Source organism: Hemitrygon akajei, chromosome 29, assembly GCF_048418815.1.
Source record: "Hemitrygon akajei chromosome 29, sHemAka1.3, whole genome shotgun sequence".
NCBI classification, from domain to species: domain Eukaryota; kingdom Metazoa; phylum Chordata; class Chondrichthyes; order Myliobatiformes; family Dasyatidae; genus Hemitrygon; species Hemitrygon akajei.
Genome location: NC_133152.1, coordinates 34,528,180 through 34,541,521, shown reverse-complemented (window position 1 = coordinate 34,541,521; position 13,342 = coordinate 34,528,180). Strand labels below are relative to the sequence as shown.

General features: G+C 45.4%; 1 protein-coding gene across 1 annotated transcript in view; it reads left to right on the top strand.

Annotated features, from left to right (window-relative positions):
- Window positions 1-13,342, top strand: part of LOC140718425 (uncharacterized) — a 353,391-nt gene that overhangs the window by 307,005 nt on the left and 33,044 nt on the right. The window contains exons 20-25 of the mRNA XM_073032152.1: window positions 2,087-2,215; window positions 2,459-2,587; window positions 6,121-6,249; window positions 7,677-7,805; window positions 9,696-9,824; window positions 11,848-11,976. Coding sequence (XP_072888253.1) covers window positions 2,087-2,215; window positions 2,459-2,587; window positions 6,121-6,249; window positions 7,677-7,805; window positions 9,696-9,824; window positions 11,848-11,976 — 774 coding nt within the window. The remainder of the gene's footprint in view (window positions 1-2,086; window positions 2,216-2,458; window positions 2,588-6,120; window positions 6,250-7,676; window positions 7,806-9,695; window positions 9,825-11,847; window positions 11,977-13,342) is intronic.

Sequence of the window (13,342 nt, the reverse complement as noted above, 5' to 3'; positions counted from 1 at the left end):
CTGAGAAAATCTTTTAAACTTTAACACAACACTTCTTCCTGAAGACAGCCATTATACTGGAATATTCAGTCTCCTACCAGACCACCTTCAGTTGCCATGTCTCAGATTTAATCCTGGTTAGTTTCTCAGACCAGTCTTAACCTGTCATTGCCTAGGACCTGGTGATAACCTAGTCACCTTGTCTCTCAGCCCACTGATGACCCAGTTACTACTGTTTCTCAGTGATACCCCAGTAACAATGTCTCAGCTCAATGGTAGCCCAGTCAAAACACCTCAGGCATGCAGTCACCCAACCAGAGTATCAAAGCCCACTGGTAACTCAGTCACGGGGCCATAACCCCAGTGATTAATTTGGTTGGAATATCTCAAGCTACAGTTACTGTTGGAATTCAATAATAACCTGGTATCAGTGTTTCACCTCAGTTGTAACCTGCCTTAGTCCCAATGATAGATAATCCCCTTGCATGGGAAGTGAGGGAGGAAATTGATGAGCCTCTGGCAATGATCTTTGCACCATCAATGGGGACAGGAGAGGTTCCAGAGGATTGGAGGGTTGCGGATGTTGTTCCTTTATTCAAGAAAGGGAGTAGAGATAGCCCAGGAATTATAGACCAGTGAGTCTTACCTCAGTGGTTGGTAAGTTGATGGAGAAGATCCTGACAGGCAGGATTTATGAACATTTGGAGAGGCATAATATGATTAGGAGATGTCAGCATGGCTTTGTCAAAGGCAAGTCGTGCCTTATGAGGCTGACTGAATTTTTTGAGGATGTGACTAAACACATTGATGGAGGTAGATGTAGTGTATATGGTTTTCAGCAAGGCATTTGATAAGGTTCTCCATGCAAAGCTTACTGAGAAAGTAAGGAGGCAAGGGATCCAAGGGGACATTGCTTTGTGGATCCAGAACTGGCTTTCCCACAGAATGAAAAGAGTGGTTGTAGACAGGTCATATTCTGCATGGAGGTCGGTGTGTCTCAGGGATCTGTTCTAGGACCCCTACTCTTCGTGATTTTTATAAATGATCTGGATGAGGAAGTGGAGGAATGAGTTAGTAAATTTGCTGATGACACAAAGGTTGGGGGTGTTGTGGATAGTGTGGAGGGCTGTCAGAGGTTACAGTGGGACATTGATAGGATGCAAAACTGGGCTGAGAAGTGGCAAATGGAATTCAACCTAGATAAGTGTAAGGTGGTTCATTTTGGTAGGTCAAATATGATGATAAAATATAGTATTAATGGTAAGACTCTTGGCAGTGTGGAGGATCAGAGGGATCTTGGGGTCTGAGTCCATAGGACACTCAAAGCTGCTGTGTAGATTGACTCTGTGGTTAAGCAGGCGAATGGTGCATTGACCTTCATCAATCATGGGATTGAGAGGTAACGTTGCAGCTATATAGGACCCTGGTCAGTCCCCACTTGGAGTACTGTGCTCAGTTCTGGTCGCCTCACTACAGGAAGGATGTGGAAACCATAGAAAGAGTGCAGAGGAGATTTAAAAGGATGTTGCCTGGATTGGGGAGCATACCTTATGAGAATAGGTTGAGTGAACTTGGCCTTTTCTCCTTGGAGCGAAGGAGGATGAGAGGTGACCTGATAGAGGTGTATTAGATGATGAGATGCATTGATCGTGTGGATAGTCAGAGGCTTTTTCCCAGGGCTGAAATGGCTAACATGAGAGGGCACAGTTTTAAGAGGCTTGGAAGTAGGTACAGAGGAGATGTCAGGGATAAGTTTTTTAATCAGAGAGTGGTGAGTGCGTGGAATGGGCTGCCGGTGACGGTGATGGAGGCAGATACAATAGGGTCTTTTAAGAGACTCCTGAATAGGTACATGGAGCTTAGAAAAATAGAGGGCTATGGGTAACACTAGGTAGTTTCTAAGGTAAGGACATGCTTGGCACAGCTTTGTGGGCTGAAGGGCCTGTATTGTGCTGTAGGTTTACTATGTTTCTAAAGCTTGAGTCTAATAATAGCTGATCACAAGGTCTTAGTTCCCTTGTCACAGGGTCCAGTAATATCCTGCCTGTAATGTCTCACCCAACAATAACTTGATCATGGTGCCTCAGGCATTTTTCTCCCTTTTCAGAGTGTCCTGAAGGTACCTACGGGTCTGGCTGCCGATACCGGTGTCACTGTGAAAATGGGGCAGCATGCGATCATGTGAGCGGTGCTTGTAACTGTACAGCAGGTTGGCTTGGGACGTACTGTGAGCGAGGTAGGTCCAGTGATTACACTCGAAAAATGTGTTAACTGGTGAGAGATAGAATTAGCAATGCGAAAAGAATTGCATCTCGTCTTGCCTGCCATGATTGCAGATCTTAAGGAATAAATTGCCGTGTTTCAGCGAGGTGAAGATCCCCGTAACTGTAATGTGCTGTAGATTTCTGTGTTCTATATAACATTGGTACGGACTGTACGGAAGTATCTGGGTGTTCATTTGCTCATGTTTATTCTCCAGCTTGTCCGGATGGATTCCACGGCCTGGAGTGCCGCCGGGTTTGCGACTGTCGGAATGGCGCTCGCTGTGACCACGTGACAGGATCCTGCTCGTGCCCCGCAGGCTGGATTGGACTGAACTGCAACCAGTGTGAGTTCACAGCTCCGCGCTTTCCGCAGTCGTTCGCTATTCGGCATCTTGCTAAGGACCGTGCACGAACCTGCTTCCTGCCAAAATAAACGTTGATTGCATTTTCCTGTCAGTGTTGCCCAGAGTAAATTGTTATGTCACCATTTCCTGTTCAATTGCTGCAATGTGATCGCAAACATTAACCACTGGATTGCTTTATATTTTGCTTCTGAATTCTTCTTCTGCCAGAGACAGTGTCATTAACCGTTAGTGATCTGTTTTCAATCTATCTATCTTTCTCTACTTATCTATCTAACATATATCAATGTCTCTATCTATTTTTCTATCTGTTGTTCAATTTATCTATCTACTTTTGATCTATCTTTCTACCCATCTATCTCTTTTTCTATCTATCTATCCATCCATTTATCTATCTATCTATCTGCTGAGAGATACAGTACAACAAGCCCTTCCGCCTCAAGAAGGCTGCACTGCCCAATTACACCCAGGTGTCAAATTAACCTTCTAACCCTTACATCAATGGACTGTGGGAGGAAACACATTCTAGCCCCATTCCTCCCAGTGGGCTTCCTCCAGGAGCTCTGGTTTCCTCCCACAGTCCAAAGGCGTAGCGGTTAACTGGCCATTGTAAATTGCTCTGTGATTAGGCTAGGGTTGCACGGGTGGGTTGTTGGGCGGTGTGGCTCGTTGGGCCGGAAGGGCCTGTACCAAGCTGTATCTCTAAAGAACATAAAACCAGAACACCTGGAGGAAATGGAAACCCGCGTGGACACAAACTCCTTACAGATAGCGGCAGAACTGAACCTGTATCTTTGGCTCTGTAAAAGCGTCACGCGAAACTGCTGTGCTACTGTGCGTATATATTTGTTAATCTCCCTTTCCTGTTCCAGCTTTGATCAGGAAGATGCCTGTAAAGCAGGCCCTCTACATTCTAGTTATATACAGCTAATACTGAACTGGTTGACAGACCGTCAGGAATTAGACAGACTATTTAATGGTCTCCAGGTCATTTGTTCCAATTTTCTCACCTCCTCACTGTGAATCCTGTGCAGTTCCATGGGTGTTGAATGAAAACTTTTCACCCGTTAAGAGTGACTTTTCGCCCAAAGGGTAAACTGTTTGCAAGGTGTTCACCTGACACCCCACTGAGCGGCCCACCTTCCTATCCAGGTGCGAGATCAACAGATTCCAGTTGTCCCTAAAAGGTAGCAACTGTGTGCCTTGTTCAGGCACTACGGGCGGTAAGAGTCAGCAAGCGTGGAACTCAGCCTTAAAGTCATCGAGCACTGAAGCACAGAAACAGACCCTTTCGCTCATCTAATCCATGCCACACTGCTACTCGCCCAGTCCCATTCACCCACATCTGACCATAGCTCTCCACATCCCTCCCATCTACGTATTTATCCAAACTTCTTTTAAAATGTTGCATTCAAGCCCGTATCCACCACTTATTCTGGCTTCACATTCCACACTCTCACACCTGAGTGAAGAAGTTCCCATTCAGGTTCCCCTTAAACATTTCACCTTTCACCCTTAACCTATGACCTCTATTTCTAGTTTCTACCAACTTCAGTGGAAAAAGCCTGCTTGCATTTACCCTATCTATACCCCTCAGCAGTTTGTACATCTCCAGCAAATTTCCCCTCATTCTCCTTCTCTCTAGGGGTTAAAATACTAATTTACATAACTTTTACCTATAACTCAAGTTCTGAAATCCATGTAAATTTTCTTTGTACTCTTTCAATCTTACTGATATTGTTGCCGTAGCAAGGTGACCAGAACTGTAAGCAATACTCCAAATTTGGCTTCACCAACTTCCTATACAACCTAAACATTGTATCTCAATTTCTGTCCGCAAAACTCTGATTTATGAAGACCAATATGCCAAAAGCTCTCTTTGCAACCCCATCTACCTATCTACTTGAGTCACAATAGGCTTCAGATTGTCTATAAAGATGGCAGATTTCCTTCCCTAAACTGAATAAATTTTGACCAGACAGCCTCACAGAGACGGGTAAATCTGTGGAATTCTTTACGGAGGCCATGTCATTGGGTATATTTAAGGCAGAGGTTGATAGAATCTTGGTTGGTCAGGGCATGAAAGGGATACGGGGAGAAGTCAGGAGATTGGGGCTGAGAGGAAAATGGACCAGCCATGATGAAGTGGCAGAGCAGTCTCGTTGAGCCAAATGGTCCGCTCCTATATCTTATGGTCTTAAGGTCCTAACTTTACTAATAACACATTTTATTTCCATATAGTTAAAGCTGAGTTCCAATTTTCAATTGTTCTGATGGGATTTGACCTCACATTCTCTGAGCTACAGCCGCGCCAATAGAAAGAACTACTGTACAGTTTTACCCACTATTTATAATCATGTTAACTGAATTGCTCACAATTGGCAGCTGCACTTTCTGCTGCCAGAGCCCAAAGCTCCAGAATCTGCTCGACCTCACTTGCCTCTTTCAGCATACTCCTTAGAAACTGGCTATCTTAACCCCATAATCCCTGCATATGGTCCAGTATAATGTTCTGAAAACATAGAATCTAGAACAGTATAGCACAGGAACAGGTCGTTCAGCTCACAGTGTTGTGCCAAAATAGCTAAAAAGCAAATTAAAAGACACCCGAACACTAATCCCTCCTACCTACACCATGTCCATATCCCTCCATTTTCCTTACATCCATGTGCCTATCCAAACATCCCTTAAAGGCCTCTCACGTATTTGCCTCTACCACCACACCAGGCAATGCATTCTGGGCATTGATGACTTTCTGATTAAAAAAAACTTACCCCTCACATCCCCCTTGAACCTAACCCCTCTTACCTTCAATGCATGCCCTCTGGTATTTAGAACATAGAACATAGAATAGAACAGCACAGTATAGGCCCTTCGGCTCACAATGTTGTGCCAACCCTTAAACCCTGCCTCCCATATATCCCCCCACCTTAAATTCCTCCCACCACTTCCCAACCCTTGACTACTAGACTACCTGTCTAGTAGTCTCTTAAATTTCACTAGTGTAGCTGCCTTCACCACAGACTCAGGCAGGCAGTGCATTCCATGCACCAACCACTCTCTGAGTAAAAAACCTTCCTCTAATACCCCCCTTGAACTTCTCATCCCTTACCTTAAAGCCAGGTATTTAGACATTTCAAACCTGAGAAATAGATGATATCTATCCACTCTATCTATGCCTCGCATAATCTTGTAAACCTCTATCTGATCTCCCTTGGCCTCTGGCGCTGCAGAGAAAACAGCCCAAGTTTATCCAGCCTTACATGATAGCACATGCCCTCTAAACCAGGCAGAATCCTGGTAAACCCCTTCTACACCCTCTCCAAAGCCTCAACGTCCTTCTTATAATGGGGCGACCAGAACTGTATGCTGTACTCTGATTGATAACTGATGATTGTCGTAAAGTTTGTACAATGCTAAAGCTGTCATTGTCGCATCTGTAAAGCTGGGAGATTTATTTTGTGAGAGAGCGGGCTGTTATTCTGTGCTGATCACCGTTTGCTCTGTTCATGCAGCATGCCCAGGACAGACCTACGGGGAGAACTGTACCCAGCCCTGTCACTGTAGCAATGGTGCCAGCTGTGATCCTGTGACTGGTCAGTGCATCTGTGCTCCGGGATGGATAGGAGATCAGTGTCAGGAAGGTATGTCCATTTCCCCCCACCCCCACCTCCCACCACTTCCCAACCCTTGTATCACGGCATGGTCACTGGCTTGTGAGATGCATCACAATAAACACAAGTTTCTGTAACTTCTTGGGTGCTCAGTTTTGAGATACAGCCCTAAAGAAGGTTGGGGATTGGGTCAATAAGTTTGGGGCACTTTGCAGTCTAGGTTTAATGGTAAACGTTCCTCAGCAACCTCAATTAATGGAAAGTTCTACACCAGACTCCCTCTCCTCCTCTTTTCCCAGTTCCTCACCTTTTCTCCTCCCCTCCCTTCCTCCTTCTCTTTTTCTCCTTTCCTCCCTCCCATCATTCTCCCTGTCCTTACCCCATTCTTTATTTGACATACTCTCTTTCCGATCATGCACCTCTCTTCTTGGAACTTTTCTCTCCCTTCATCAGCTGTTGTTCTCCCATCACTCCTGGCTCTCATTACACTCCACTTTCTTTCCACCAGCACTTACTCACTCTCTTTTCGCTCGTATCTCTCTCTCAGGCACTCCCACTCTTTCTCTTTCCCTTCACTTCTCTTCCTCTCTCATCTTCTCCTCCTTTCCCTACCTCTCATTCTTCCTTTCTCTCCCTTCTCAAATCCTTTTTTGTCCCTCCCCTCTACCCTCTCCTCCACCCTTGGCCACTTACTGACTCTTATCTTCCTCTCATTCAGCCTGGTACCTGTTCACAGGCCTTCTGCAATTTTGGTTTTTCCTTTCCTACTCCCCTAGTGCCACCCATTGCCCTTACATCCTGCGAACTGATCCCCTGACCATCCGGCGTCAATGGGTTGTTAGCCTGACTCGTGACTGCAGGGTTCGCCAAATGGAACGAATGGGATTGACTCAGATGGAAAGGGAGCCGTTGAACTGTGGTCCCCAACCATCCAGGATTGCCCCGAGGTTTGTAAATGATGTTGGGAATGGTGAGGGTGAAGTGCCATGGGAGGGGTGTGGGACAGGTGGCAGAGAAGGAGTGCCTGGGTTGGGTAGCATGAGTGCAGACACCAGGCAAGGTCTTTTGATTTCAAACAATTGGTTTATTGACCATTACATAATGTCTCTCTGGTGCTTCCCGCTCCCTCCCCTCTCCCTTCCCCTTTTCCCAAACATGATTCCTGTCTCCCTGACCCTTCCCATTTCAGTCCATAATGGAGACCCATATCAGAATCAGGTTTATCATCAATCACAAATGTTCTGAAATTTGTTTTTTTTTGCCGCAGCGGAACAGTGCAATACATAAAATAACTACGGTACAGTCTTAGGCACCCTAGCTATATACATGTGTCAAAGACTTCTGCACAGTACTGTATTTAATATTTCCTTGACCCAGAATTCCTGAAAATTTGATGTGTAGCACTTTTAAGACAAGCACAGAAACTGCATCTTAATATTATTGTTTGAATTTCCCAGCATGCTCCCCTGGTTTCTATGGTACCAGCTGTTTGCAGAGATGCATCTGTCAGAATGGTGGATGGTGTGATCACATGACAGGTCACTGCACGTGCCGTGTAGGATGGACAGGAGTGGCATGCGAGCTGGGTAAGTCCACAAGCAATCTCTTTGCCCTGTAATCTTTCGTGGCTCTGTTGTCATTGATGGGGGAAATGGTGGAATCTAACAACAAGGCAGAGCTAAACCACAGAGTTGGAAATGTTGGAACAAAGTGATCATGGAGTGATGCAGGGTAAGTCATGTTTTGTTAATCTGTGAAGATGCAGCTTGTAGAATAGGTTGGACTGTGGAAGGTCAGTCATTTTGTCCATCAAAGCAAAGATCAGAAGTTTTCTGAGCATTAAGGGATTGGAGATAGTGCTGAAGAATGGCATTGTGGTAGATGACCTGGGTGAACAGCAGGGTGGGTTCGAAGGCCTGAACTCATAATCTTATTTCTTACAACACTGAAGGCAAGACTCAGAATAGAAGGACGTCCCTTAGAACAGAGATGAGGAGGAATTTTTTTAGCCGGGGGTGATGAATCTGTGGAATTCATTGCCACAGGCGGCAGTGGTGACCAAGTCACTGATATATTTAAAGTCAAATTTGATAGGTTCTTGATTAGTAATGATGTCAAGGGTTACAGGGAGAAGGCAGGAGAAAGAGGTTGAGAGGGATAATAAATCAGCCATTTCTGCTCCTATGGTCTGATGGCCCATTCTTATTTGGTTAAGCTTTGGATGCTTTACACCAGATCAGGTAATCCAAAATGCTTCACAGCTAGTAATGTATTTCTGATGTAACTGTCAGCTTGGGCTCAGCAAGCTGCCACAAATCTGAATGTCGCATTGACTTAATCTGCATATTTATGATGTTGGTTGAGCATCACAGCTGTGGATTTGCATATTCTATCAACCAGAGACCTTCAACACCCCCAGAACGGGCTTCAACTTAACAAATCATCTGAAGGACAGAGCCTCCACTGCTGGAAGGGAGGTACAGCAAAAAGCCCTAACCTCCTCTCAGCACCACCAGCTTGCGAGAAGATGAAGGAATTATTGGGAGAGATGTTTCTCAGTGAGTGCAAGGGGTCAGTCTCGGCCAGAGTGTCATCACTATGGCTGTAGCTCACTGAAAGAGCTACAAATACTGCAGGCCAGAGCTAATGTAGCCATGTCAGCATCCAGACCTGTGTTGTTAGAGGCAATCAGGAGACAGGGCCAAAGGTTCACAGGAGTAATCGGTTGCCTTTCAGAATGAGGTTCCCACCTATGCTCAATCTGTGATAACATTTAAACACCAAAGACAAGATTTTCTTTCATTTCTGCTTGGTGTAGTATGCTTTTTCCTAACTCAAACCATCTCCAACTGTTGGCTTGGCAGTCTTTTCCGCAAAAATCCTCTTTAGTGCCGATTTCATAGATGCAAATGTAAGTTCCGTACATGCAATTAATGCTAGCTCTCTGTCCTTCAAGTCTTAGACACGCAGTATCCAACAACTTAAACGTTAATACTGCATCAGGAAGTTCCATTTTGTATATACACGTGCGACTGTACTTTTGTTCAAAATCTATGTTATAATCAAGCATATTTGTAGAACTGTCCCTGGAAATTTTGTCGGTCTGAATATGCCTCATAAATCCAAACCTTTTCTTTCTTCAGAAAAACAGTGCTAAGTGCATTTATTAGAGTATTCAAAATGCCATCTTTGCTCAAGTCTTCCACCAAAATTCCCATCCTGGGCTCTCTTGTTCATCCCAAAGGCGACAGTACAACTGCAAGGGCCTGCTTCTTCTTCTCGAGCTCCGTAACCCAAGTCCAGTTTTATTTTTCCGGCTTTCATTAGGCTTGTACTCATCGAATGCTGGCGGGATCCTTTCATTGACGTCCAAGCACAACCTGAACTGCCTAAATGATTTGAGCTAAATATGTCTGTGAGCCTCCAGAGGCTAATGGATTGATTGATTTACCATGAGTTGCCCTTGTTTTTAACAGAGTGCACCCCAGGAAGGTATGGGCTGGACTGCCAGCAGCAGTGTGACTGCCTGAATGAGGGGCTATGTGACCGTCAGAGTGGCAAGTGCTTTTGCCGTCCAGGATGGATGGGGGTGAAGTGTGAAACCTGTGAGTAAGATTTGCTCTCTGCTTCAATCAGTGTGCTGTTGGCAAGGCTGCTGCTTTTGCTGCCCATTTCTACTTTCCAGATGATGGCGATGGGGTAACAATTCTCAGGACTTAGGATGGTGGTGAATATTGGTAGGTCAGGTTGAGGTTTTTGATGTTGTTTGCCAAGCTTAGCAATTAGCTTCCAGACATTTCATCCCCTGTTGAAGTGTCATCTTCGGTGTACAGTTGTTGGTGTTTCTCTTTGGGAGAGCTGTTGTTTATGTACCTCCCCCCCCAACTTTGCTTGCTTCGGTCATGATTGACTACTCCTTCAGTTGACCTTTGAATTCTATTGGCTTGCTTTTCTTTGGCTCTCTGACCCCGAAGAGGCACTGAGGATGACACATCGACTGGTGATGGAACGACAAGAAGCTCATTGCCAAGTTCAGTGAACACTGCACCATCAGTTCTCAGGCCGCTCTGTTTAATGAGATCCCTCTGAAACACATCACATAGTCCACTAGACCCTATCTGTTCCTTGGGCCACTTTCTCTGCAACCCCTATCCAAGCCCTTCAGAAATTACAAAGATCCTGGTCAGGGTGGCTGGTCTGGGAGAGGAGCCACAGATCAACTCTGATCAGCAAAACAAAAGCAAGTTATTGCACTTGCCAAAATCGTAAATAAAACCTGGGGGTGGAGTTCATCCGTGCAAAGGGGTTCTGCAACTTCATCTTTGAGTAATTTCAGATACTTATACCCTCTCCAGGCTGATCTTTTGTTCCTTTTTCCCATTGTTACGTTCCCAGTAACCGGGTGACTTACCAGCAAAGATAGAGAGGTCCGCTGAAGTCTGATGGTACTATTTTCAAACGTTTTTATTTATAAAGGGGCACAAACGTATGGTTAATACAAAACATTTAGATCATATACATCGTCAAAACTCAATCTGAAGCACAGGTATAGTAATAATCAATCAGAAATAAGCTCTATCGTTGTCTAGGGGAATACTGAGTCCAATGAAATATAAAAGTCACTCATAAATCTGCAGGCTTTTCCGTTTTGGGAACCGTTGGCATTTCACATGTTGGAGAGAGAGAGTGGTGAGAAAGAAGGAACACTTGCCCGTAGTCTTTGCGAAGCAAATCCCTGTTGCTAGTTAAAATGATTTTCCTTTGGTTTCAGCCACAGACTCCCGATCCGGAATCTAACGCACGTGGCTTCCTTCAAAAATGGCTTCCCGCTCCGACGGGAAGCGCTATCGTGTCTTCTTCGTGTGTCTCCTTGGTGCGTCTGAGGCCCCGCCTCGGCAGCCCACCTTTTATCTGGACTGGCAGGGTTGTAGATGTCAATCAGGTGGGGGTGAGGCAATCTTTCCCCCATCACCCCGCCCATGTTGCCCTGAGGGTTTGCACGTAGTCCAGTCCCTTATTCCACAAAGGTGTCTCCCAAGGCAATGGCCATGTCCTTGGCTTTTGTCTGGCTGAGAGGCCAGCCCACATTCCAAACCGTAAGGCTGCTCTCTCTCTCTTGCGATTCTCACAAAGGAGGGGGCTGGGGTCATAACACCATCACCTCTTTTGACACTTAACCACTTCTGCCTCCCACTTCCAGTGTATTCCCTTCTCCCTTGTTCCTTCATTCTTGTTTAATCTGTAGTCTTTCCCAATGCTGCTGGAAGGTGCTTGACCTGAAACATTGACCTTGTCTGAATACACTCAGCAAATGTAGTTTTTGTTTCCATAAAAAATGTAAAATTATATAGAAGTTAAGAACAATTCAGCTCAATAAGTCTCTATATTCTACATATATTCCACATGAACCTCTTACTATGGCTGTTTTAAGATCCAGTACTATTTTCTCAACTCACTTTACGGAGTAGCAAATTATACATTCCCATCACTCGTCAGGTAAGGGATTATTTTCCTGTAAGTGTCATTGTCCTTTCTGTGGCTGTCTGACTTTTCCTGGCTCCCAGAGCCGGACTCCCTCATGGGCTCTGTTGTTGGAACTGCACTCTGACCCTGGCGTCTCTCTCCCAGCCTGCCCCAGTGGAACTTACGGAGAGCACTGCGAGGAACGTTGTGATTGTGAGCACGGATCGTCGTGTCATCATGTGACGGGGATGTGCCAGTGCACGGAGGGATGGAGAGGGAGACGATGCGAGAAAGGTCAGTGACGGTCATTGTGCCTCAGTTATAAAAACTTAAACGCGCGGTTTTCATTTTGACACTGAAATAAAGGCCTGTTTGTTATGCTTGGGGTGGGGGTTATGGCGAGAAGGTGGGGCAGAGGGGACTGGTGAGAAGGGGTTACTGAGGGAGAGGTAGGGCAATGAAAGTGAGGGAAATGGGAGGGCGTAATCTAGTAGGATTGAAAGACGTAATGGGGAAATGAGGATTGAGGATTATGGCAAGGAGGTCAGTTTGTGGGATCAAAGAAAATGGCGGAAAGTTGGAGAGGTAGGATCAATGGGGATAGAGTGGGATTCAGTGGGATCGAGGGAACATTGCAGAGGTGTGTCAGTGGAATTGACCTGTAGGGTGGGAAAATCAGAACAAAGGAAATGGTGGGTAAAGAGTCGAGGGGTATGTTGTTGAGGTGGGTCATTTGAAATTGAAGAAAATGGTGGAGAAATGGGACTGGAATTGAAAGGCAAGGTGGGGAAGTAGGGAGGAGTGAGGAAGGGAAATGAAGGGGTCAGAGGGAAATAGGAAGTGGCAGAGAGAGATTGGGAGCATGGTAGCAATGCAAGTCAGTGGAATTGAGGGTCTGGTGAGGCCTCACTTGGAGTATTGTGAGCAAGTTTTAGAACATTAGAACTTGTTTTTGACAAGAACAGGCCAAGAATAAGGGGTGGTCTCATTGAAACCTATCGAATGGTGAAAGGTCTTGATAGAGTGGATGTGGAGAGAATGTTTTCTCTGGTGGGAGAGTCTAGGACCAGAGAACAAAGCCTCAGAACAGAGGGGCATCCTTTTAGAGCAATGATGAGGAGGAATTTCTTCAGCCGGAGAGTGATGAATCTGTGGAATTTGTTGTCAAGGGCAGCTGTGGAGGCCAAGCCTTTATGAATATTTAAGGAAAGGTTGACAGATCTTGATTGATCATGACATGAAAGGATACAGGGAGAAGGCAGGAGAATGGGGCTGAGAGGAAAATTGGATCAGCCATGATTAAATGGCGAAGCAGACTCGACAGGCCAAATGGTCTAATTCTGCTCCAATATCTTATGGTATTATGATATGGAAGGGGTAGGTCAGGGATTGAGTAATATACAGTACTATGCAAAAGCCTTAGGCACATTCATAAAGCTGGAGTGCCTAAGACCTTTAGACAGAATGGTATATTGGCTAAAATAGGAAGGTAGTTGGGAAACAGAAATAAGAGTAGTCCAATCGTAAACAAGAAAATCTGCAGATGCCGGAAATCAAAGCGACACACACAAAATGCTGGAGGAACTCAGCAGGCCAGGTAGCCTCTATGGAAAAGGGTGATCAGTTGATATTTTGGACTGAGACCCTTCATCAGGACTGG